This window comes from Halichoeres trimaculatus, unplaced genomic scaffold (genome assembly GCF_033239565.1).
Source record: "Halichoeres trimaculatus isolate MK-OKI-2021-1 unplaced genomic scaffold, fHalTri1.1 fHalTri1_scaffold_14, whole genome shotgun sequence".
NCBI lineage: Eukaryota > Metazoa > Chordata > Actinopteri > Labriformes > Labridae > Halichoeres > Halichoeres trimaculatus.
Genome location: NW_027437192.1, coordinates 6,988,304 through 7,013,964, shown reverse-complemented (window position 1 = coordinate 7,013,964; position 25,661 = coordinate 6,988,304). Strand labels below are relative to the sequence as shown.

Below are 25,661 nucleotides of genomic sequence, written 5' to 3'. Positions count from 1 at the left end.
CTCATTGGTCCACTAGCCTCAGCGGTTACTAAGCAACAAAGCCGAGGGGTCCATAAAGGAATCCAGTAACTGTTACTGTTTAACCGAGATCAACTTGATTCAGCTAAACATGAAAACTGCAATCAGCCAGTAAATCAGGTTTAAGGATATGCAGTTTGAATATATTATAAAAGGAAATTTCATTTCTACGTTGTAATCTGACAAAAAACGTCCCACAGAGTATACGTAGCCGTAAAAAAGCCTCTGGAGATATTCTTTATTTTGAGGTGATCATTTATTTAATGTGACGTCACAAAACGTGTGCCATTAAAACGCCACGAGTGATGTTTTGAAGTGCATCAAATGTCAGTTCCCTACATAAACTGTAGTGGAACACATATAACAGCTATCTAACTTAAGGACGAAAATAGGAGTCAAACACAAAGTATGGCAGTTGGTAGCTCAGTTTATTAGACATACACGATAAATATTCAAGCAATGTAACGTTTGACAAAGACGAAGTGATCATCTAGATGTGTTGATCTAGACAGACATGAGGACTCACATGTGGAGCTTCATTAGTCAACATTAGTCAAACAAAGTGAGGACATTGATGTGCTGTTCCCCAACTTAACTTTAGGGAGTTACTTGTTCAGGGACTGAAACATGATAATATGGTAGATTGTGTTAATTTGCATGGCCATCTTCAAAACATTTCAATCATGATTTTCTGTACGGTGTTTTGACCACATCCCTGAGACAGAAAGGGGACAACTTTGTGTGATCAAACTTAGTCCTACCAAGAATTTCATTTATCATTCTCATCATCTACTCATTTATTATCATTACAATTATTTCAAATCAAAAGTGCTATCACAGAAGTACTCCTACTTCAAATCTAACGGTTCCATTTCTCATCACCACCTTTACCAACACATAAATCACAAAGGATACAACACAAATCTATCACTGCTGTGTGAAATATTGGCAGATAACTTTCAAAAGTTCCTTTTTAAGAATGCAATCGCCCAAAGATTCATGAAACTTGATCCATGATTGATTCCTTGATTGATGATTTGAAAATGTGAAAGTTAGCCAATATTTCAAGCACCCCAATCTATAAAAATTGAAATTTTCTGACCATTTCATCACAGAGGTTCTACAATAAAGCTCATTCAGTTCAGATCTAGATTTTTAAACTAAGCTGGCCAAGCTTTTCTATTATTTTTTTTTTTATTTATGCCATGATATTAACAGTTTTAATCTGATAGGACACTTCCCAGCTGTATTTGTTGATATATAAATAATAAACGGTTTATGAGCTATAGTGTTAGAAATGTTCAAGGTGACTAACAAGGTTTGCTGATCCGCACAGTACAGTGAAACATATTTCCAAGAAAATCTGAAGAAGTAGTCCAAGCGTTTAATGGTCTGTCTGAGGGAAACCCGTGTGTTTATGCTGGTGCGTTTCTGAGTCCTCTAAGACTGATGGGAGTTTACATGGCAGACATCTTGCTAGCCTCTCTGACCCCACTCAGGTAGGCTCCTGTCACAGTTTGAGGGAAATGTCTGTTGGTGGCCTGGTAACAAAAACAAAGATAATGTTAAAGAAATTCTGTAAGAGCAGATTATTTTGAAATGTGGGAAGCCAGTGCTTTTAATATATCTAAAGAGTGAAAGATGCGAACCTACCTCTCCAGCAAAGAAGACTTTTCCCTGCACGTCTTCTGCGAGGATGTCATAGGCTTCTCCACTGCCTCCTGTCTTCACAAAGCTGTACGACATCTGGGACCACATGTCTTTACTCCAATGTGTGACAAAGAAGTTCAGCGGCTCAGGGACCTCCTATAAGAGGTGTCACAACACACGAAACAAGAAGTATTAAGAAGTGTCCACACAATATTTCATTAAGTATTAGCCAAGGTAGTAAATTTACACAAGAATCTTTTCAGAAACTTCCGCACCGGTTTAAAAACCAAGGAGGAGAAGTTTCAAAGTGGCTGTTCTGGGATTAGATCTGACCAATAACATCCATGGAGCATCTGTTCAAAACCATTAAGAGTCACAGTAACCTCTTTTTAGTAAGAAGTTTGCCTATTTACTGCCTTTCATTTTAAACTTGAAGTCTTAAAAATTGCATCAAGTGCTGTAACTTCTGCTTTTTTTCACACTCTGATTTCTCTCCATCAAACCGTCAAAGTAAACCACAGTGTGAAACCAACATCGTGATGAAGCTTCAGAAAATTCTGTTACCTGTTCTTTATAAAGTTCTCGCAGGACCTTGACGCACTCATCTACCACTTCTTTGTCCTCCATGTCCCTCACAGCAGCAACAGCATCACCAGTGATCACTGACATAAGGACAGCTTGCTTACCCTTCACACACATGGGCACACACACAAACACACACAGACAGCGTCAAGTTATTCAAACTCATGAAAAAATGTGATTTGTAACAGAAGACTGGATCATCGTATGAATGAAAACAAACCTGTGGATTCATGTCATAAAAGACACTGAACATTCCTCTCTTTTCCGGACCTGGTGGTATGTGACCAAAGTAGTCTGCTCCCTGGATTTTGTTGTCCCAGAATCTGTACGGGAACTGAAGAGCAATCTGAAAATTTAAAAATAACACTTAGCATCAGCATCTTCAAGGATGAACATTTTCCATGGAGCCTGAATGTATTTACAATCACAAATAGAATATACAAATCAAACTGTTTGAACCTTCTCTATGATGCCAGCTCCCAGGCTGTGGATCGCTTTGAGTTTTCTTTCCGGAAGAGGAGGGTTAAACTGGATCACGTTCTTTTGTAGTAAGGTCAGCGGCACTGTAACAAGAACCTGAAAGAGGGAATTGATGACAAATTTCTTTTTTATTACAAGCAATAAAAAATACACAAAATAAAAAAACACACTTTCTAAACTCTGACAATGGTGAAGAAGATTGTTCATCATGCATACCTTATGTGCCGTCCACTGAGACCCATTAGAGGAGGTAACTTTGACGACATCACCTGAGTAATCAATGGCCTGAACCTGGAGATAAAATCAAAAAGAAAAACATTTTTTTCACAATGTGCAGAGAACAACACAGTGAAAAAACTAAGAGACTGAATCACAAACCGGGCATTTTGTGCGGATGTTGAGGCCCTCGCCCAGATTGTGCAGTAACACAGAGTAGCCCTTTGTGAGTAAAGTGTGGTCTCCTGAGAACTGGGCAAAAAACTCATTGTGGTCCCAGGATCTTGCTGATACCTAAAAACAAACAAACAAGAACTTACATCTACAAAAGTACAGTCAATATCTCACAGATTCTCTCCCAGCTCATACAGTGAGTGAAGAGACTTTCCAGCATGAAACCCTCAAAATATTTCATTTAAAGCTCCTGTAAGGAATTTCCGTTTGAGACTATTTTGGCGCTCTCTATGGACAATGCAAATGCCTCTTGTGTCTTCACTGATAACATCCCCAGGCTAACAATTCCTCACATCAGCTTCATTTTAACTATTCGATTAACTAAACTATTCAACTTTTTCCAAACACCACTACAAATCCTGCAGTGGACAAACCTGGTCCAACGTGCTCCCACAGGCGTACTCCAGATTACTTAGATGAAACTGAAGCACTTTCTCTTCCAACTCACTGAACTGGATACCAGACTCCTGAAGAAAGTTCTTCTTCACCTCCTGGACTTTTTCTGTTAAAATAAATTCCAGAAAAATAAACACAAAAAAATCCTACCCAAATCTGACTTTATCATATTTTTACTCAGGAAGAAGTGCTGATAAGTAGCATGTTTTTTTTTCTCAGAACCACTGCTGTTTTATTTTTATGACCTCACACTGTAAGTATTTCAACTAAAGAGTAGTTTCACCAACAAGCAAGGCCTACGGTGAGAATAAAACACCTTTCAGGGGTGTGTCCTGATGCTGTGACTTGTCCTTCCTCCACTCTGACACCACGTCCAGGATGGCATTGAAGTGGAAGTCCATGCGCTTGTCGATGGCTGGATCAGTGACCTGCCCACCTTCCTGGAAGAGGTCACACCGCTCCCCCAGCTTGTGCATCTTGATACCCATCTGCAACAGAAGAATAAAATTAAAGGTTAACTATACTGACAACTTCCTAAACAGAGTCTGAAGCTCTTGATAAACCGACCTGTTCACACATCAGGGCAATGGGGTTGTTCACGCAGCCATTGACAATCTGAGCTCCCCTGCCAACGTTGACGCCCAGAGAAGTATCATCCCACACACGACCTCCAATTCTCTCCCTTGCTTCCAGCACCATCACCTGTAAAGCAAAGAAAACTCCAGAGTATAAGAAGAGAGCAAAGTAAAGTTTAGAGGATGGTGAAAGGAGTGAACTTGATACCTGAGTGCCAAAGTTTTGCAGCTGCCGTGCAGCAGCCAAACCTGAAGCTCCAGCACCAATGATGATAACATTTCTCTGTGAAAAATACAAAACACAGATATTAAAGTCAGTCAAATCACAAACATGTTAATGGGATGTGTGTTTTTGTGTCATGATCAAATGATGATAAAGACGCTCACAGAACAGTATCTCTCAGGTAGCAGAGGCCGTTTCACTGCCAGCACTCCTGTGTTGATGAGGCCTTTCCTTGTCATGAAGTGGAGCACGCGGTCCATCTCCTGCACACAGCGCACACGCACCAACCCTCGCACAATGATGTTTTCAGCACATTTCTGGGATGTGAGCACCTCCTTATGAGAAAACAAAATTGTTGCTTTCAGTGTCTAAGTTATTTCACCACAAGTTCAACTACTAATGGAAGAATTCTGCTGTGTACCTTGCAGTTCCTGTGCCACGAAGCTAGTATGAGGTTACGCAAAGCCAAATACATGGTGGGATCTCTGGAAAATTCTGGAAACTCATACAGCTCATCCAGCTCCATCATGTCTGGGCGCACACACAGAGCTTTGCCACACTCATTCGGCTGGTAGAAGGGCTGGAAATATGGGCACAGACCTGGAACTGAGGAAAACAATAATGATTAATACATATAGTGCGGCATGACCTCAAAACAAAAGGCAGAAAAAGAGTCCTCCAGGTGTATTTTGCTGTGACTTACTCTGTGGTTGAATAGCTCTGCAGTGATCAGCCCTCATCTCAGACAGAGAAACAGTACTAGAGGATCCTGATGGACTCATCCCAACACAGTCAGGGTAGTATGCAGCCAGAAAAGGGCTGGCAGGGCTGTCTTTGAACAGTGGTGGCAGAATCAGCATTGAATGCCACCAGCTGTCTGTCACCTCAGCCACTCTCTGAGAGAATGAAACGGGTTGTGATTAAATGGGAGGAAAATGCTTGGATCATATACCCTGAATTACAAACTTACCAAGTCCTCCGGCTGGGAGCAGTGGTCAGGTCCCTCAGTCTGCAAGCACAGACATAAAATCATCACTACAAATGAAAGAAAAAAGTAACCCATGAACATGTAGTTTTCTGTTTACCTTTATATTATTAAATTTCATGCCACAGCGATACGTTGCTGCCAAGGAGGCAGTGAGCTGGATCTCTTTGGTCAGCTGACGCCACTTCCTGCAGTCTGGTTTAGTACATTGAACCTGAAGGCAGCAGATCACAAAGAACATTTCTGTATTAGTGACAGGGAGGTCGAACAGAAGCTAGAAAAGCTGCTTTTATTTACCCAGAATGGTAGCTGCTGATCTGCCATGAAAGCTTTGAGACTTGGCTCGCTTTTCCCGTTACTCGTCCACACCTTCTTCCACGCAGCAAAGGTCTCGTAGCCATCTTTGTGACTGCAAACAGGAAAAAAATGTGGCTTAATGATCTTGATGCAAAAGAATTTTTGATATATTCATCATAAACTTGGGCTGTTTTTTCAACTTTACCTTCTGTAGTAGTGATCAAAACATTCGTTGCAAAAGTGCTCACCACATGACAGATGATACCAGCGAGACGTGTATCCATTTTTAGCGCATCTGAAAGGACACACATGAAATGAAGTCAATGAAAATCAAACCATGACGTGTAATTGTGTTATAACAAAAAAGAAACACTGTACCTATCAGATGCACTGGCAAAACAAACTGGGTATGTCGCAGAGCATCCAGCCTTCTCACATTTCCTATACTTCTTCTCAGACTGATCGTCTTCTTCCTCTGTGTCTGTGGCTTTTCTTTTGCTCTGAAAATGAGTGTGGTGAAGTTGTCAATAGCTTTAAAAATAAGAATGTGACCAAGTGTAGAAACACTGGGAATCCTTGTGAGTTAAAGTAGGTGGATTGAGGAGTGAGACACTGCTGTGTTAATAAATGCAGCAGGCTACCTGTCCAGGTGGAGGGTTGTTGGTGCGCTTGACCCGGACGTTGGTCTGCCTTCCAGAGGAGCGCAGGGTCTGTCCGTCCCCCGGTGACTCCCCAGAGCTCCTCTTCTTGGCTCGGCGAGCTCCAGAGGCGTTCCCAGAGTAATCTATACAACAATGGACAAAACAGAGCACTTCACTTTAAGTGGGGCCTTTGTTTTTACTTATACTACTCTATATTACAAGTAGCATGTTGTTCAAACGTAGCTTATTACAAACTGACGAAAGCTGGTTAAACATGACGACTGTTTAAACGAAAGCAGCTAGGATAGTGACATTTATAACCGAGAGGAAGGTCTTTAAACCACCAAAACATTATCTGCCTGTCACATTTAGCATGTAGCAAAGAATAGCAGCGTGCTGTAAACACTGACCTGCGTCCGACAACATGACTGTGAGCTGTATATGTCTTCAAACCCCGGATAATTCAGCTTTGTGTTGGTTTCTTTGGTGATTTGTTATTTTTATTTCCGTCTCCCTCTTATTGTTGTGGGGGAAATCAATGCGTGGTGTTACGAGAATACCACGTCCGGTTTAGAAGAGAAATGGGCGTTTCGTTTCGAGATGAGCTTTGAGCCTCGCCGCTCGCCGTACTACGCAGTTACCATAGCAACAATGGTACGCTGTCAAACTTGGGCAGCATAAAACGAAGCACAGGGATGAGTTGGACATTATTTTAGGATGCGTTTAGCTGAAATATGTCCGGCTAACAGCTTGAACAGTCCGGTTAAGGTTATCTACTTCTTATTAGCAACCAAACATTACTTTAAGAGGGGAAATTTGACTTATTTATCATGTTTAAAACTGAAAAATATCCCAAAGTGACTTTATTTGAAGTCACTCGACGTTAAATGACCATGTTTGCGTTTACCGCCGAAGTCAGAAGTTAAAGAAAGAAGTTTCTCGAAATTTAGAGATGGATTCAGGCAGAGTGTTGCACAGAAGGAAGGCAGACCTCACTGTTACCAGATCGAGAGCATCAGGAGAGACCCAGCATATCCAGGAGGTAAATAATCACGTTATTTCACTTTAAAACTCACAGAAGTCTACCTTACTTTCCAGCAAACACTCACACAGTAATTTTGTGACTGTATCTTCTTATTTTATTGTACAAAGTGTATATAAAAATAAATAAATAAAACAAATATTTTCATAAGATATACTGATTTACAATTATCCTACAAGAGAAGCTAACACATCTTAACGGCTATATCATCTAAAAAAAAAACATAACAGAGGTATTTATGTTTGATGATGTTGTTTTATTAATACATTAATTATTATACATAGGTAGAAATAGATTTTATAATAGTACATCAAATAGTATGTGGATTAAGACGACCTCTAAGAAGAGATTTGTATTGTATATGATGATAAACAAAAAACGAAGCTGAATAAATTTTGATTTATTCATTAGAAATCAAGAAGGGGAGGTAAACAATAAGCTTTACTTCTTTCCATTTATTTACTGATATGTGAAAGAAGTTAAAACGATGATTTAACCTTTGTTTTGTTTATTTGTTTGGCATTGCTTTTGTGTGACGAAAAGGGAAGAGTTAAAAAAAAGACCAAAACAACAAAGTTTTAAATCCAAATTAGAAGAAATAACTAACTGTGTTAGTTGATGATAAACAGATGATAGGAGATTTTAAATGAACTGCACTGACTGTCGGCGGATGTGCATTTAATGACACAAGGTATGGAGGAAAACAACTCTTGGTCAAGGAAAATCTAACCGTGTCTGGTTTGAATAGAGTTTGTGATTTTGTTCCTCAACATGAGAAATCAAAGAAGTTCGCTATCAAAACAAATTAAAAGTCAAGCAATTTGAGAAAGCTGAGAAAACTTGACACCACCGTTGGTTTAATAACTTGATAAAAAAATGTGTATTGTATCAAGGATCAATAATGTTTGATAGTTCTGTATAATTTGTAACATGTGGTACCAAATTTTCACAATACTTTTTGTTATACTTGTATTTAAAACAAGCTCCATAAAATATAAATAAATGAATAAATAGATAAATGAAACTTTCATGTTCAAGCAGAAGCAGCTTTTTAACCTATAAGGGTAGAATGGGTGAGAAAAATTTGATATCACCCTAGTTTTGAGGTAATAGAAAACATAATGGAAGCTGGAAAACCTTGACAACACCTTGAGACAATTGGGTGTAGCATATTCTCATCTGAATTTTTTTCAGTCCAAAACAAATGAAGAATTAAAGAAGGACATGGCACGAAGAGTGGTCTTGAAGTCAGTTGATGCCCAAATGATTATTTTATTATTTTTTTGTGTTAAAGTCTTTATTTAAAAAAAAATTATGAAAATGTTGGAAATTCATTTTGGCCTATTCGGTCATTTTTCAACAGGTCTGTGCCAAAAGTCTTGAACTGAGTAAGGTGATCCGTCTTCTTGAAGATCCTTTGACCGTAAGTTTAACTGAATGTAAACAGATTTTTTTTAATGAATTTAATTTTTTTATTATAAATTTATTGTAAATTTCTTTTTTCTACTGAAGGCTAACTTGAAGGAGAGACACCTGTTCGTACTGAAGAAACTCCTGAAAAGAAGCCAAATTGGTTTTGTATCCTTTCCTTTCAGTATAGTCCTTTGATGTTAACTCCTGATGATGCAGAATTTTCTTCGCTGAGTGTCTGTTTTTCCAAAATGAACTCTCTCAGGTATCACACATTGCAGCACCTTGTCACTTTTTTCTCATTGCTGTCCCTTGGTGCAGTGTTGGAAACAGATTTGCACTCGTACAACCTGCACACAGAGCCCAGCCTCGGTCCCCAGGTTCTAATTTTCCGCTGCATCTCTGCCTGTCAGCGTTTTCCCTGTTCTAAAATAACCTCAGTTATCACGATGAGTCAGTACCCCATCACTTCAACCCCCTCACAGGCAATTATTTCTGTGAAAACAAACACCAGCATGTTCAAGCTTCTTAATCTGCTCCAAGCTTCTGAAGGACCTGACAGGTATAACCAAAATACTCAACGTGTGTGCTGAGAAAGCAAAGGATCACCCTGAGTATGTGCCCATGTTGTGTGAGGCCATCAAAATTTGTAGGTAAGACACTAAAAAGGAAAAACCTAAAAATAAAACTGTTATCATTTTGACTTCACCTGACATCAACATCTGTCTGTGCTTCATCCTCAGTCTTCCCTTCCTGAAGGAGAAATCGTCTGATGAGCTGAATTATGCCCAGGATGTCGTAGAGTTTCTCTCTCATATGGGTACAGAGAACATTTATTTTAGTACCGTTTGCATTATGCAATATCAATCAAAGCCCCTTGTTACAAAAAAAACAATCAAACAGCATTTCAGAGTTTTCACATACTCTGAATTTGCGTGGTAAAGTTTTGAATGCATGTAAATCTGAGTATAGAGAACTGACTCTTGTTGGTTTCTTTAGACTGATGTAAGGAGTGATAATGAGCTGATGTGTTTCTGTTGACAGGGTGTCTGATGAGGGTGTCAGATGCTGAAGTGAGACAGCAGATAGTTGAATGTGTGAAATCCTTCTTCAGCTGTGTGGCCCCCAAACAGCTGCTCGATGGTACGGTCCGTCACACCAAGCCAAAGACTCGGACTCTCTCCTCTGACAACCGATTTTCTAGACTTTCTCTGAGTGAGGCTCTCTGATGGCTTCTGTGGTGGTGGCATGCTCGTACTAGAGTCCTTTTCTTTTTCCTTCTTTTATTTATCTTTCTTTCTTTTTTTCTTTCTTTCTTTCTTTCTTTTTTTCTTTCTTTCTTTCTTTCTTTCTGTCCTTCTTTCTTTCTTTCTTTCTTCCTTCCTCTCTTTCTGTCCTTCTTTCTTTCTTTCTTTCTTTCTTCCTTTCTTTCTTTCTTTCTTACTTTCTTCCTCTCTTTCTTTCTTTCTTTCTTTCTTCCTGTCTTTCTCTCCTTCTTTCTTTTTTATTCTTTCTTTCTTTCTTTCTGTCTTTCTTTCTCTCTCTCTCTTTCTTTCTTTCTCTCTTTCTTCCTCTCTTTCTCTCCTTCTTTCTTTCTTTTTATTCTTTCTTTCTCTCTCTCTCTCTTTCTTTCTCTCTTTCTTCCTGTCTTTCTTTCTTTCTTTCTTTCTTTCTTTCTTTCTTTCTTTCTTTCTTTCTTTCTTTCTTTCTTTTATTCTTCCTTTCTTTAATGTCCTTATTTCTTTCCCTGCTTTCATCCACTCTGCACGTATTTCTTTCCTTCTGCTTGTATTTATTTGGCTAATAGATTTTTTTATTACTATATATTTTTATATTCATATTTTTTTATTTTACCCTGAACTCTCTTTATTTTTTTCTTTATTTTTTTCAACATTTTTCTTTAAAACTACAGTTTTGCCCCCACTGTGGCTTTATTTTCTGATTAAATGTTATTGTTGTTTTCCTTTTTTTGTTTTTCTTCCAGCAATTTTTTGTTAGGATGCATAGGTAGACCCCAACTTAGCTTTTTCCTCTTTTATTTCTTTATCTGTTATTGTATTGTCTGTAAGTTTTTGTTATCTACTTTTTATTTCTCCCCTCTTAAAGTCCCCGACCTGCACCCTGAAGCGTACCATAGTATGATTTGTTTGTTTTACTCGTTGTACCTGCAGGGCTTCAGCCAACCTCTCCAGGCTACAGACTGCAGCTTCTGGAGCGCAGTGATCTGGCTCAGACCATGCTCCTCTCCATGGCCGCTCTGGAGAACCAGTCCACCATTAAGCTGCAGCTCCTGCAGACTCTTCAGATCCTCTCCAGCTCCTCTGGTCAGCTGCTGAGTTAGTTTAAGAATCGTCAGACATGTCAATCCGACTGATGACCTCCTTCATTACATAAAGTAGCCAGCCCTCAAGAGCTAAAACCATCTCATTATACCAAAGAACAATCAGACAATCAGTCAAAACTGAGGTTTTTAAGTGTCCTTAAGTCAATGTCAGCAGGTCAGCGACTTCTTTTTACTCTAATCACGTCTCCCTAATCTCTTCTGTACTTATTTCCCCACAGATATGAATTGTGCATTGATGTTAAAAGCACGAGGAGCAGAGACGATTTGTCTCCACATGAACGAACCTGATCCCTCCGGTCAGGTTTTGTTCTGCTCCTCAGAGATCCTCTGGAACCTTCTGGAAAGAGGCGAGAAGGAGGAGGTCACCGCACAGCTCAGCAGCATGGAGTGTGTCGTGTATGTGATAAATGCTTGTTTTGTTGATATGCCTGTAAATGCATACGATTTTGTTCAAAATCTGCAGAAAGTTATGAGTATTGTTCACATTCTGTGCTCTGAATATGTTTCAAGTTTGAGTCTTTTGTGTTCATACTCTGTACAAATAAAAAAAAGGTTTTTTTTCCTCGATTTTTTCTTAGATCTTTGAAAGAGGCGTTTTTTTACCAGCTGATGAACAGTTCCCGAAACTCTGACCTCCAACTCAGAAATGATCTGCTGGTGATCACAACTCTCCTTGCTGATAATCCTAACTCTCTGCTTATTGTGAGTACATAAAGGACACAGATCACATAGATTCACATCAAAACCATCACATTTGGTCTGTTGGATGTCATGAGATGCTGTGTTAACCATGCTGCAACATGTTTCTGATTTTCAGGAGAGTCTCTTTGCCAAACAGCTCATTGGTCTTGCCACGTTTCCAGAGCGTAAGATCTTTTTTTTTGTCTATATGAGCTTCAGGGTCATCAGTGCTTCACGTTTTATGATAACTTGTGTGCTGTGATTTTATTTCAGTAAAGAATCAGCACCCTATGGTCCGCAATCTCAAGCTCAACTTTGGTAACGAAGACTTGAAGATGAAGAAGTTGCTGTTGAACTTGTTGGTTTTAATGTCAAAAGATTTAACAGCCCTACAGGTCAGTCACGGTTATATTTTTTTATATAAAATATGTGATAAGTATAACACGCCCTAAAGGAACCTTCATGTTTTTCTTCTTCCAGCTTTACAAAGAGTCACAAGTCATGGTGTCTCTCCTAATGCTCATAAAGCCGCCTTCCTCCCCCTCTGAGCGGCGGTCGAGTTCACGCCACTGGTCCCCCGTCCAGCAGGAGGAGCTCATGCTGCAGGCTCTGGCCACACTGGTCACCATCGCTCCACTCATGCTGGATCAGTTCTTGTCCTGTCAGGGAAACGCGTGTCTGCTGATCCTGCTGGACTGGTGCATCACACAAGGTGAGGATAAGGGAAGCATTAAGGTCAAACAAAGGTCAAGCTACAGAATTTAAACCGCTTACTTGAAACCTGAGCACAGATAAAAGCCTCAAAAACATGTGGGTTTTCTTGCCTTTCTGTTAGTTTAATCTGAAAGCGTCTGTCTTTTCTTTGTCTCAGACTCTTACTTTGGTCAAGGCCAAAGCTTCCACAGCACTGGAGGAAGAGGCAGTAAGAAAGCTCAGATGAGACACTGTGTCCGAGTGCTGAGATCAGTGACGTCTTCAGGTGAGGAGTCGGTGATCCGAGACCTCTGCGATCAAGGACTCATCAGCCAGCTCCTGGGTAAGTTAGAAACAATCATGAACTACAAAGATGTGCTGAAAGATTTTATGTTTCTCTCCCTAGAGTCTTCCAATCAGACTAATACATTTAACTGGAAGGTGTGGGTGGGAAGAACTTGCCCTGACACATGCTTTGTTGCAACACAAAAAACATAGTCTAATGTCTCTTTGAGTTCGGCAACCCTTTTATTTTTGTTCATAAACTTAAATGTCAATTCATGTCGAACCCATAATGAGAAGCGTTTTCCAGTCATAAAGCCCATACCAGCCAATCAGAATGAGTCCCCATGATGTTTAGGGACCAAAAACTCTGTTTACCGCTGTCCACATGAAATCATGATACTGAAGTTTTTCAAAATCTTCACTTTCAAGTTTCCAGAAAACATCATTTTAAGTGACGTAAAGCTGCAGTTTCGTGCAGATGACAGGCGTTAACGTATAAAAAATATATCAGTTTTCCCACTTACCCGGCTATGTGTGGACATGGCCTTAAATGCATTGGATAGTGTCAAACACCACCTACTTTTGAAACTAGGGTTGTCCAAATCAGATCACATGATCGGAAATCAGGCCAATCACATGGTTACATATAATGCCATAAAGTAGAGCAGAACATGGCAGGAGCTGTAATCTGGGAGCGTGATGTATCAGAATAGAAGTATCGAATCAGGACTTGGTATTGGCAGATACTCAAAAACAAATGACTCAGACTCGGGACATCCCTAGTTGAAACGTAAAACAATGTATGTATATATATATGTAGAACTATGTATATCCATAAAGTAAAGGAACAAAACATAGAAACAAAAACTGAAACAAACAGAAAACTATATTATGGCTCCAACACTCACAAATATATGTTATATGTGTTGTATCCTCAGGGATTTTAATGCAGATGGAAGCGAGTCCTGACGATGAGGAGGATGTCATCGCTGTGGAGATTAAGTCGGACCTCCAGCTGATACTGTCAGCTCTGTGTGAGAGCGACATGCACAGAAAGGTGAGAGTATGGCTGTGATAAAAGCTCTTTATAAAACACTAATTAATGAGTTCTGTATTGAAAAGATGGACTGAGGCATTGTGGTCTTGTGATGTTGTGATGACAGGAGCTGTTCGGGTCAGAGGGAGTCGAGATGACCGTTCACTTCTTGAAGAAAGGCTCCGACAAGTTCTACAGCGGACTGGGACACAACAACCTCATCCTGTCTACGGTGGACTGTGTGTGGTCGGTTTAACTGAACCTCAGAATACTTTGACTCATGAGTCTAATTGTCTAACATGTGATATGTAATTATGAAAAGGTAGATTAGTTTTTTCTTTTTTTTAGTTTTCTGGTTGTGTCCTTGAATTTGTTTTCATTTTTCACATCATTGTTTGTTGTTTGACCTTCAGGGCCACCGTACAAATTAAAAAGAAAGTTTGCATGTTTCCTCCTTCAGGTCCTGTATCGTGGGCTGCTACACCACAGAGGATTACTTCCTGGCTAAAGAGGGCGTGTTTCTCCTCCTGGACCTTCTCAATGTAAGACATTTTCAGTTTGTCCTCATGAATCTAACGTTAAAATGTAAGAAATAGTGTATGGTTTACCTGGAGTAATGGGATATAGATTCAGAAACAAAGAAAGATTGAAATATATTTACTGATATAAGCATTGGTTGGCTGTAACTTTCCAACAGTCCAGCCCAAGATGTGTTTATTGCAACGTCCTGTCCACTCTCCTGGAGCTTTGTGACAACCCCAACACTCTGTCTCACATCCTGAGCTGGAGGGACCACAGTGGACAGACAGCTCCTCGGCTCCTGCTGCAGCTGTGGAAGGAAGAGGAGGAGGAGTTCAAAGTCAGCAGGAACAGACACGGAGCCATCACAGGTCAGTCTGCAGCCAGACTTTCAAGAAACGAGTCAGAGGTCAGGCTTTGACTGGCTCACTTATGACATGTTTTTTTCTGTTTGAATACTTTCATACAGAAGTTGAGCAGGTAGTAACTGCCAACAAGTTGTTCTGAGTCAAGTCTTATGAAGCAGAAGAGTCAGAGCCAGCACAAAATGTCTTGTATTAACACATCTGCTCTTCTCTTAGACCCCCAGAGACCCATCCTCATGGGGCACCAGCAGGAGGACACCCAGCCGTCGTTTCCTGCTAACGCACCGAGTGCAGCAGTGCTGGAGCTGTCAGAGGGCCTGCGCTCCAAGATTTACTCCATCTTCAGCAAACTTGGTAAAGTGTTTGTTAAAGAAAAAGACAGCTTATGTCTTCAGCAAACACAGTTTCACTTGGACAATCATTTGGAAACTTAAAAGTCCCATATTATGCTCATTTTCTGCAGTTTAATATGGATCATTGATGTCTTCATGAAATGGTAGTAACATGTTTTGGTCCAAAAAGCCAATAAATCAAGCACAGCAGCGTTGTTTCCAGGCTCTCATAGCCCCTCTGTTCAGAACGCTCTGATTTAGTGGGCGTGGCCTTCATATGTAAATGAGCCACCGCTGATACCGCCCTGCTCTTCCACGTCACTGAGAGCGGCGCCACGAGCTCCGAGTGCACAATGTTTAGAAAACAGTGAAGCTTGTTTACCGTAACATTATGGGCTAAAACAACAGGCTAACAGCAGCTAAAGTTAGCATCCTGAAGCTAACACAGAGACAGGGGGGACACTGAGGAAAAGCTCTTACATCTGCTCCACAACACACAGCATTCAAAATACTCACATTTCCAGGGTCCCAGGTTTGTTGGTGGATGGTTGGTAATGGGCCTGGATTCAGGACCAGTCTATTCGCTAGCCCTCTGTTGTACTGTCCAAAGTTGGAAAAGCAGTCGGCCGTGAAGCAACAAGCACACACATGCACAGTTTCACTGAGTGTAGCTGGCACATTTCTTTGATAAATGAACTCCAACCACTTAGTCTTGTCTTCTTCTGAGATGGGAATTTTGTGCATGGAACTATGTGGCTGTTTACAGCCAAAAACAGAGCAGTGATGGCTCTTCAACTTTGGCTTTCTTCTCCCCTCCAGCAGCAGGAAGAGGAGTGGGCAGGGAGGGGGTTCGGGAGTATCTGCTCTGGTGGACCAATCAGGTCATACTTGCTCCTGATTGGTCAAAAAAGGGAATTGCTGACGTCGGCAAATCCCCAAAATCCAAACAGCTCATTTTAGGTCAGGATTTTACATTCACAATCACTACTAAGTACAGGTTTTGTCATTAAATATCACATTTTGTTTGTGGGCTGGGAGGAAAGCCAAAGACCCACAAATTTCCCTAAAAGACTTAATGAAGTGATTTTTGCATAATATGGGACCTTTAAAATATGTTGTCCAAGATGTTTTCTAAATAGCATTTACAAGCTCATTCAAGCCAACATGAGCACAGATTGATGCAAATATATGTGCAAGAAAAGTTATTGTTCAGAATTATTGCTATTATGATTATAAATTCCTGCTCTTTGAATGATGTAAACCATCAAAATGTATTTTTTTACAGGATTTCAGGACCTCCCTGGATTGTCAACACAGCATTATGTGACATTAAGCATCGTCAGGAGATACCTGGACTTTAAGGTAGAGCAGAGAACGCCAGGGCCTCAGACAACTTTAATTAGATTAAAACTCCAGATCACTTAATTTTAGCGAAGATTTCCAAATCTACATTCAAAAACGTTTGGTCAAGAAGGAGCTAAAATGTAGTTTACACAATGAGCAGAGAAAAGGAGATGTAGAATCTCTCTAAATTTTAACGTGTCTGTGGTGCTGCTCCTGCAGGTCGGAGAGGTTTGGGATGAGATCAGCAGAGAGCTGAGTGTGGACGGCGTGAGGCCAGTCACCCCTGACGAGGAGGCTCTGGACACGATCTGTAAGATCTCAGGGGACACAGCGAGGAGGGTCATAGTGGAGCAGAGCAGCATCCTGGAGAAGAGGGAGAAAGAGGAGCTCAGCGAGGAGGATCTCATGTACTCAGAGGTGCTGAGGGTTCATTCAGTATCACAGATTAAACAGACTACAGCTGTGACTTCAACTTGTCACATTTCTTTTTTTTCACAGATGAAGTCTCACATGAAGCAGCGTGAGCTCACAGCCAAATCCTGGGACAGTTATGTCTCAAAGACTTCAAACTATGAGACCCTGAAGGTTTTATCTTTGTATTCATCAGTCCAATCACTTTTTTAAACATTATTTTGAGAGTAACAGATTTTATTTCCTTCACAGGAAGTCAAAGCTCAGAGGGAATCCTCCAGACCCAAATCAAAGCCTGAAGAAGCTACGGGTCGCCTCACAGAGGTCAGACTAACTAACACTCTACATGTAGTATGTAGTATGACTGCTCTGTTGGGTCTGTTTTGTTGTATACTTCTCTGGTTTCCAGTCTCAGAAGGCGGAGCTACAGATGATGTTGGTTTTTTTGCCTTTAATGTAAATATACAAAACAAGCAATTGGCAGATCTTGACATTTGGTTATTTTGTTAATCATATCAAACAGAATCGTCACATTTGATTTCTACTCTTACACCAAAAGTTAATTTGTTTACTGAAAATAAATCTGAAAGGAATTTTTATTTTATACAGCTGATGTAAAAAACACTTCTATATAATCCATTAATGGTTTATATGGGCTAATGAATTTGTAGAAGTAAACACCTATTTTACGACTGGAAGTGACAAGATTTACCTGTGTTTCTTCGCATCACTTCACTTCTATCTCATGAACAGTCTAACGTTAGTGATGTGTTGTAATTATAATGCTGATTAATTCCAGTAGATGGCGGTAATTCACCAAAACCTGCCACCGCATAGACAAACAGCGTTAGCGCCATGCATTGTGCAACAGAATGCCAGGTAGACTGATCTGTTGCATACTGTAGGCATTGCTGGTGTAATAGGCGGTTTGGAAAACAGCCATTGTCTCATTTTCTTAGACCGGAGGTTGCCACTTGGGGTACCCCTAGAGGTACAAGAACCCCTATTTAAGATCCACTGCTTTATATAACAAGTGCTGCAGCATTGAGCAAAAAGAACATAAAACTAAATAGTTACAAACACAGAGTTCCCAGAAACTAAAAAAGCTTCTCATAAATATTGATCATGACCTGATTTCTTAAAACTGCATCAGTGAAAACCATCAGTACATGGTGACATCATGATCTCTGACCTTTTAAGTCTTTACTGAACTCTAGTGGCAGATAATAGGAACATCAAGGACTATTCTAGAGTCTGGAGATCTTCCATTTCCTTCCTTGAATAAAAGATATAAGGTCAACTCGAAAAGAGAGATCATCCCAGAAGAGTAGACAATTTCCTGCTTGGGTTAAGGTCAAAAAGTTAAGTTTTGGGTTAAATATCAATACCAGTGAAACATGGTGACTGTATTGATTTATTGTGCTATACTTGTTTTTTCTCTTTGCTCTTTTCAATTTTTTTAAATTGTGTTTGAGTTGTATGAATGTGTGTTTTTAACTCCTGTTACAAATCAAACTGTCCTTAGAGGAAATTAAAAATGTTCAATTTAATTCAATTTATTTTTAAAAAATACTTTGATTTGGGAAATTGGAGGTGTCTGGCTTACAATAAAGGATAAAATGACATTGGAACACAGAAATCCTGGCACTTTTGGGAGAAAAACATGAGAAAGTTATTATATTTAGGGCAGAATGAATTGTATATAAGCTAATCTTGTCTATTGAGGCTGTAAAAATCGTCAAATTTTGCCTTTTTCATCTCAGTGCTGAAAAAAAACCCCACAAGTTTAACCATCTCTTTGCAACAGATTTGTTTGCTCTCTAAAGGCTACACTCCTCATTATTCTCCGTCTCGTGTGTTTCAGCATTTTATTGGACGAGTCATGTCTGTAGGAACCACAGACGCTCCGGGACCTGCAGGAGTGAAAGTGACGCTGGCCAGAGCTCCCATCAGGTCTGCAGGTCAGGACCGAGTGGGACCAGCAGGACAGGACCACAAACACTTCAGCACGGTTTCCACAAAAGACTAAACTCAGCAAAGACTCAATGCAAAGCTCTGACTTTGTGTCTTTGTGTTTGTCATAGACTTTAACTCGTATTGTTTTTTTCTGAGAGCTGAGTCAGTCCATGGTTCTGTAAATACTGGAGAGTTTCATTAGAAAACGCAGACGTGAGGTCACTAGATGTGCACAATCAGGATCTTGTAGTCCCACATGTCTGACCTCCTTATAAAGACACACACAGACAAACACACACAGCACAGTGCACTGACTGGTCTTTGTCTAAGGCACAGGGAATATTTATTTTAAAAGTCTCTTTGCAAACTTTTCATTCACAGCATCCAGATCTTTAAATATTGAGGTACGCTGTTTTAAAATGTTTCTATGCATCCATTATTTATTCCTTTATGTAACCACAGGGCAGCGTGCGCGCAGAGATCAGAACGATCAATGTGGCATCATGGAAACTGCGGCCTTATGTAACATCAAAATCACCAATAAACTACTTTAAATGCTCGTAAAATCTTCTGATACAGTCCGGGGTTAAAGGCTGCTCATCTTTGTGCTGTGCAGCAGTGGTCCCCACAGGCCCCACTCAGGACACTTTGTTTAGAAAATTCATCTTTTTGGGGTTACATAAGTCACTGCAGCACATTAACACACATGTTCCCTCAAGCGTGCAACATGCAGCACAGAGACGCTTCCTCGTCCTCCCTGCTCTCACACATTTGACTGGATGGGTGATCAAATCGTCTCTGACAGGCTGAAGCTTTTCATGCAGCAGGGTGTGTGTGTGTGAGTGTGTGTGTGTGTGTGTGTGTGTGTGTGTGTGTGTGTGTGTGTGTGTGTGTGCATGGAGCCCGCTGGACCGGGATGTTCATGTTGCACAAAAGAGCAGGGTCACACAGGAGCCTCTTCAGAGCGACAGGCTGCGAATGTTTGTTCAGAGCTTCACATGCTGACTGACTGTCTGTGGGCGCCGAGCCGCTGATGGGTGCTGTTTTTGGGATCCCTGCTGGGTGCTCGTCAACTTCTCCGGGGACCCATTAACTTCAAACTGTGAGAAAGACTTTTTTTTCACCTTAAATCTAGTTTAGTAGTTATTTTAGTTGTTGTTTTGTCACAGATTTTGAAATCAGAGGTGCTTTGTGTTAAAGCTGATGGTTTTGAGAATTCATTTAAAGTTTGTACGTGATTTGAAAAATACTTGAAATTCAAAAAAATACAAAATATTTCACACAAAACTTGATTTTTTTAAGTTCTTGATCCTCATAAAAAGTTTTAAGATGTGCAAAGATTAAAAAAAAAAAGATGGAGGAGTGAAAAGATTTCTTTCACATCAAAATTGTGTACTCTATCTTCTCAACTGATATGAGTTGATTTTACCTTTTCATACCAGAGGAAAGTGTGTAATAAAAGAGAAGAAATAAAAGCCATGTCTAATAAGTTTTATACTGAAATCTACAACCTTTGAGAACTATTTATTGTTGTATCTCAGATATTTTTAAATTATCCTTCTTACTTTATCAACCGAACACTGATGACACTTCCTCCCACGCTGCAGGCTGCTTGTTGACTTGTTGGAGAAACTCAGGCAGCGGCAGAAATGATCATCAGGCTGGGGAGACTGACACCGGGATACTTCCGTCTCCTGCAGGTAGGTCTCTTCTCCTCCAGAGTACAAAAAGTGTGAATGCACACTAAAACATTTTTACCCAAACGAAGAGAAAAATGCATTTTAACTAACTCTTTGAAAAATTGATATCTAAGAGGAATATTTGCTTTTCTGTATTTATATTTTGTCAAGAGTTACTTTAAAGTAGGACAGACTGATGATGTAATTCAGGTGAATCAATATTTTATACAGAGATGACGGCACCTCGTCTTAGGAGGTTGCGTTGCATAACCTGTTCAGACTCTCAGCACCGGCTGTACAGAAGAGGCTGAATGAAGGAGAAATGTTACATATACAGTCAAGCACAGGGTCTGCATCAATGTCTAAATTTATTCTACCATGAGGGGGCGCTAAAGTCCGAAATACTTCTTTTACCCAGCCACTTTAAAAGCGTACAAATCCAAAAAGAACCAGGATAATCATGATGCAACTGTTTGATGAGAACCATATGGACTTCAATTGTAACTTACACATGCACAGGAAAGGATAAACAAAAGAGAAAAGCAGTCTTGCTTTTTCCACCGGGGGCGCCTGAATCAACACAAATCAAAATATTCCTCACAGGAGCTTTAATGTCCAGCTAACTCTCTGTCACACCTGTGTTTAGAAGCTAGTGTGGTGTGAGACAGATGCAGAAACATGCAAAAAAAAAAAAAAAAAAAAACATTTAAAACTTTGTGTGAATTGGTCTAAATAAAATACTTATTACAACTTATACCACAAATTATTTACAAACCTACAAGCTCTAAAATTACATACCATAAGATGTTACCAAACTGTATCCAGAGATTGTTTCAGATCAGAGTGTGTGAATATGAACTGAGGGGGAGTTGTAGGACAGACGTTAAGCTAAGATGTGTTTCAGTGTATGGAGTTAGTCTGTACAGAACTATGGTGTGAGCACAAAGTGTGTTCAGATTTTGGATACATGTGGATTTATTATTGTTTCATATCAACCAAAAGGAAGCTGAGTAAGTTATTAATTTGAAAAGGGTAGGCAAAATAAGCAAAGGCTTCAGCCTACACCTTTTTCAATCTTGTTTTGTTAGTTTGTTTTTATTTTGTTGATTGTTTGGGGTTAAAGCGGGCACTAACACTTGTTTGCTTGCAATTTCTCACTTTCGTGTTTGTGGGTGAGATTTCATGTTTGAAGTGACCAGAATAAACTAAACTTAAAAAAAGAAGAATTTTGATTGAACAAAAGTCAAATATTCATGAAATTATATAACAATTATATAACACCTGTGTTTTAACTGTTCTGTAACTGAACTATGTTTTTTTTCTTCATCTTTCTCCTCCTGCAGCGTCAGGTCTCAGGTGAGGTCCGGATGCAGCCCCAGAGCAGTCTCATTGACCCCATCGCCGTGACGATGGCCACACTGGGGATGGGAGTGTCCCTGTACAGCGCGAGGCAGATGGCCGACAGAGTCCATCTGAAGCACCACCACGCCTGAGATCAGGGGGCGTCACTCAGCGGTTTGTGTGACTGTTTGTGTGACTGTTTGTGTGACTGTTTGTGTATGTCACAGAGGGTTTGTGATGGAGGTCAGAGAGGGTGTTTCTGTGTTTGTGGTGTTGAGAGAAAGAAAAGAAAAGTGTGCCAGGTGGAAAAAGTGAGGCAGAAGATTTGTCATGTAGTCCAAAAAATTACACTTTTTGTGCAATCACAACATTTATGAGCAAATACTAGAGAGAGCGTAGTTTAACAACTCACTGCATTTGATCAGTGCTTTTATTAAAATCAGTAAATGAGCATATCAGAGCTCCTGCTTTAAAGTTAAACATGCAGTTATTACTGACCCTGTGTAGATAAAGAACACAAGAACAAAAACTCTTACAGCTTTCTCTACTTATATTTGTTGATTTGTCACAAACAAGCACCTTTCCTGCAACATATTAAACTTCATACATTCATAGTTCAGCATCTTAAGGTTTTGATTTTAAATTGAACTTGGAGTATTTATTATAAAAGAAGAAAACTGGGCATTAAAAAATTGTATTTTCATCATGACTAAAAGTAAATAAAAGAAGTCTGTACATGTAAAATTTCACTTCTTTTCACTTTGTATTGTATCACAGTTGTTTGGTATTTGTAATTCTCTAATAAAAAATGTTCACAGTTTTAAAACCTGAGGTGTATTTAATGTGTTTCCTGTCGTTACATCAGCTCTGAGGTTCTCAGGCTTCACCCATGTGGGAAAGGTTTTATGGGAAGCAGAAGTTTTCAGCTCACTGCACTTTCTGAACGGAGCGAGTCATGGGGATAAAACTCTGACAGAGGAAGTGATTTAACGACCAGGGGCTGTCACAACAATGAGACTCTGAGTGAAAAGTCAGTCATAAGGTACATTTTCCCCAAAACAAAACAAAAATGACAGAGACATATGATTTCCTTTCACCAAGTAAGGACCAAATCATCAACAGTTTGATAACTATTTGTTGTTTTGAATGGCAGTGATTGTGAATTTAACGTTAAACTTCTCACTGTTGCTTCTTTTGGGAAGCTTATGAGGAGATTCGATGTAGCTCCCGGGCATGAAAAACCTCCTTTTAAGGCCTTGTGTCCAGAAAGAAAGAAAGAAACAGAAAGAAAAGGAGAGGATCCATTTTCATCCTGCCCCCAGCTTTCATCGTACAGCACATGAATTATGGCACTGAAATGAATCATGTATGAAGCTAAAGCTTTGCACATTCTGCACAAAAACAACTCTTACATCTGATGTCAACATGATGTGAAAATGTGAGTTTAAAAACACATCAGAGGACACAAGACGAGACTAAAGTTATGAAAGGTGCAGACTGTCTGTTACAATTTGGTGTTAGTTGCAGGTTTGTACGATAATTTGTTTCCTGACAGTGTTGAAAATTATGATGACCCAGTACATATTTCATATTCCAGATCTTAGTATCCAGAATATCGCCAGGATCGGGATCGTACTTTTACATCTGTCAGAAATGATGGTGACCTTGTCTTGTATTGTTTTGCAAAGCAATCCGACCATTTATGGTGGAGTTATATACACATATGGTGAAAACAGCCCTATCTCACAATGATAAAGAATCCTTTAAAAACGTCCTGGATCCAGACGGTGATCCAGATCACCTCCAAAATTTAATCACTTCTTCCTAATCCCATTTTGAACATTCCCTGTGCATTTCATCGAGATCTGTTTGTTACTTTTTGAGTTATGTTGTTCACAGACAAACAAACAAAGCCTCATTGGTGAAAGTAAATATGGTCAACACCCTGACCCTGACAAAAACAAAAAATCCTGACATACTTCCTCCATATCGCCCTCTAATGGTGAACATTTTCCTTGAAACAGAAGCAAAGTTTGTTAATGTTTACGTGTCACTTAATAGAGCAGAAAACGGATTACTTATCATCTGGTATCAAGAGGAAATTGAGGAACAAGTGAGGTTTAATTTCATGTGTCTGTAACGGTGACAAGAAATCACCCAAAAGATAAAGCTATCAAATAGAGCATTGACATATTCAGTGTTTATCGTCTGTCCTCTGATTACAGCAGTGTCACGGCCGACAACTTGGCTGTTTTTGTCCGTTATCATCGCTCCATTGCTATTTCCTGCTTCAGCTGATGAGTTTTTTCAGCGTAATGACTCAGGTTACAGCTCACTATACTTTCCGTACAGATACCTCTATCTCTCAGTGGGTTGGTTGAGACCATGAAAAAGGATGGGCAACATCACACCTCACTAAAAGTGAAGCCAAAACAAATCAGAGCTCCCCCAAGTGGCTGACTGGGGTACAGTAACCATCTGTGTCTCTCCATGGGCCTGTCAACCCTTCATCACCGTATCAAAAACCAAACAAACCTCTGTATTTATGTCTCCACTGGCTGACAGAAGCCAGACCAGGACTCTGTGGGAACCAGCTGTGTTGTTGTTTCTACTAAAGCTCCTCTGATGGAGGCTCACAGGCATGAAGAGGACATGTGGACTGTGAATTATATGTTTATCCTGAGATTATGTTGAAGTCATTTCAAAGAGATGATTCATTAAATTTAGATTATGATCAGTTAGAGCTTTGCTGTTACCAAAAAGGAAAAATCTTCAGGTTTAAAAATAAGATAAGAGACTTTCCAGTGAGAAGCTGAACACAGTCTGATGATCCATGACCAGAGAGCGCTTTGATTGGTTCTTGTGGCAGCAGATGGCTTCTCTCTGGGAGTCCGTTTATTTCCACGCAGAAACTCGGCTCAGCTTTGTCTCTTTTCTCCTCATTAACACAAACATTTTGACTTTTATTTAATCAAAGACTTATAGCCAAGGTTTGACCTGTAATGGATATAAGTACATGTTATTCACTTTATTAACTGTTAAAAATGTTAATAATAATAATAATAATAATAATAACTTTATTTACATAGCACCTTTTAAAAACACAAGTTTACAAAGTGCTTTAACATAAACATAAACGTAAGCACACACAAAAAATAAATAAATAAAAATAAATAAATAAAACCAAGCACAAAAACAAAACACACAGTTCAAGACGCACTTGTGGAGAAAGACATCATGCATGAGGGCAACAGGAAGCATAGTCAGGGACCCAGACTATACGGGAACCATACAACGTAAAATGAGACCATGAGGACTGGGATAAAAGCTAAAACATAAACTCAGTGAGATAAAGGAGGAAAAGGCAATGGAAAGTGCAATAAAAGACAGTTACAAACATCAAATATAAATATAAAAAAATGAAAGATAAATATAAACAGAATAATGATGTTAGATAAACGAAAAATAAGAATAAATAAATAAATAAATAAATAAATAAGAGAGCAAAAAATGAAAGAATGAAAGAATGAAAGACGAAAGACGGCATCACATAAAAGCCAGCCTATAAAAGTGGGTTTTTAAAAGTGATTTGGGTTAACGTTATATCTCATACATGCTTTACTTATCTTTTGGCCGCCAAGAAGGTTGTGTTTTTGGGAGAGTTTGTGTGTCTGTGAACAACATAACTCAAAAACAAACAAACTGATCTTGATGAAATTTTCAGGAAATGTTCAAAATAGTTTAAGGAAGAAGTGCTTACATTTTTGAGGTGATCTGGATCACCGTCTGGATCTATGACTTTTTTTAAAGGATTTTTTATGATTGTGAGATAGGGCTGTTTTCACCATATTTGTATAGAACTCCACCATAAATGGTCTGATTGCTTTGCAAAACAATACAAGACAAGGTCAGAATAACTGCTGTAT

At 39.5% G+C, this 25,661-nt stretch overlaps 2 protein-coding genes across 2 annotated transcripts; one reads left to right on the top strand and one right to left on the bottom strand.

The window, feature by feature from the left end:
- Window positions 1–432: 432 nt before the first annotated feature.
- On the bottom strand, window positions 433–6,886 carry kdm1b (lysine demethylase 1B). Its single transcript, XM_074687534.1, has 21 exons — window positions 6,708–6,886; window positions 6,298–6,440; window positions 6,035–6,156; window positions 5,862–5,951; window positions 5,657–5,768; window positions 5,460–5,573; window positions 5,345–5,383; window positions 5,078–5,270; window positions 4,796–4,980; window positions 4,539–4,709; window positions 4,360–4,434; window positions 4,144–4,278; window positions 3,893–4,064; window positions 3,555–3,682; window positions 3,109–3,240; window positions 2,947–3,021; window positions 2,710–2,826; window positions 2,471–2,596; window positions 2,233–2,355; window positions 1,672–1,824; window positions 433–1,559 (listed from the first exon to the last, which is right to left on the bottom strand). Exons 1-21 carry the CDS (start codon window positions 6,721–6,723, stop codon window positions 1,476–1,478), a joined length of 2,505 nt encoding a protein of 834 aa, XP_074543635.1. The 5' UTR covers window positions 6,724–6,886; the 3' UTR covers window positions 433–1,475.
- Window positions 6,887–6,979: 93 nt separating this feature from the next.
- On the top strand, window positions 6,980–19,247 carry cfap69 (cilia and flagella associated protein 69). Its single transcript, XM_074687089.1, has 23 exons — window positions 6,980–7,339; window positions 8,703–8,762; window positions 8,852–8,917; window positions 9,293–9,402; window positions 9,493–9,569; window positions 9,794–9,964; window positions 10,921–11,073; window positions 11,312–11,489; window positions 11,672–11,795; window positions 11,911–11,959; window positions 12,048–12,169; window positions 12,255–12,486; window positions 12,646–12,810; window positions 13,691–13,809; window positions 13,916–14,034; window positions 14,249–14,330; window positions 14,486–14,678; window positions 14,889–15,026; window positions 16,290–16,366; window positions 16,568–16,765; window positions 16,847–16,933; window positions 17,012–17,083; window positions 18,624–19,247. The coding sequence occupies exons 1-23, from the start codon at window positions 7,250–7,252 to the stop codon at window positions 18,786–18,788; spliced, it is 2,847 nt and encodes a 948-aa protein (XP_074543190.1). The 5' UTR covers window positions 6,980–7,249; the 3' UTR covers window positions 18,789–19,247.
- Window positions 19,248–25,661: the final 6,414 nt, after the last annotated feature.

Bases quoted from the DNA above. Each gene is read 5' to 3' on its own strand.
- cfap69 (XM_074687089.1), top strand. From the start codon at position 7,250: ATGGATTCAGGCAGAGTGTTGCACAGAAGGAAGGCAGACCTCACTGTT. The intron at 9,403-9,492 runs GTAAGACACTAA...CTTCATCCTCAG, and splicing joins GAGGCCATCAAAATTTGTAG to TCTTCCCTTCCTGAAGGAGA. The intron at 11,490-11,671 runs GTATGTGATAAA...ATTTTTTCTTAG, and splicing joins AGCAGCATGGAGTGTGTCGT to ATCTTTGAAAGAGGCGTTTT.
- kdm1b (XM_074687534.1), bottom strand. The intron at 2,827-2,946 runs GTATGCATGATG...TCCCTCTTTCAG, and splicing joins CTCAGTGGACGGCACATAAG to GTTCTTGTTACAGTGCCGCT. The intron at 1,825-2,232 runs GTAACAGAATTT...CACCTCTTATAG, and splicing joins GAGAACTTTATAAAGAACAG to GAGGTCCCTGAGCCGCTGAA.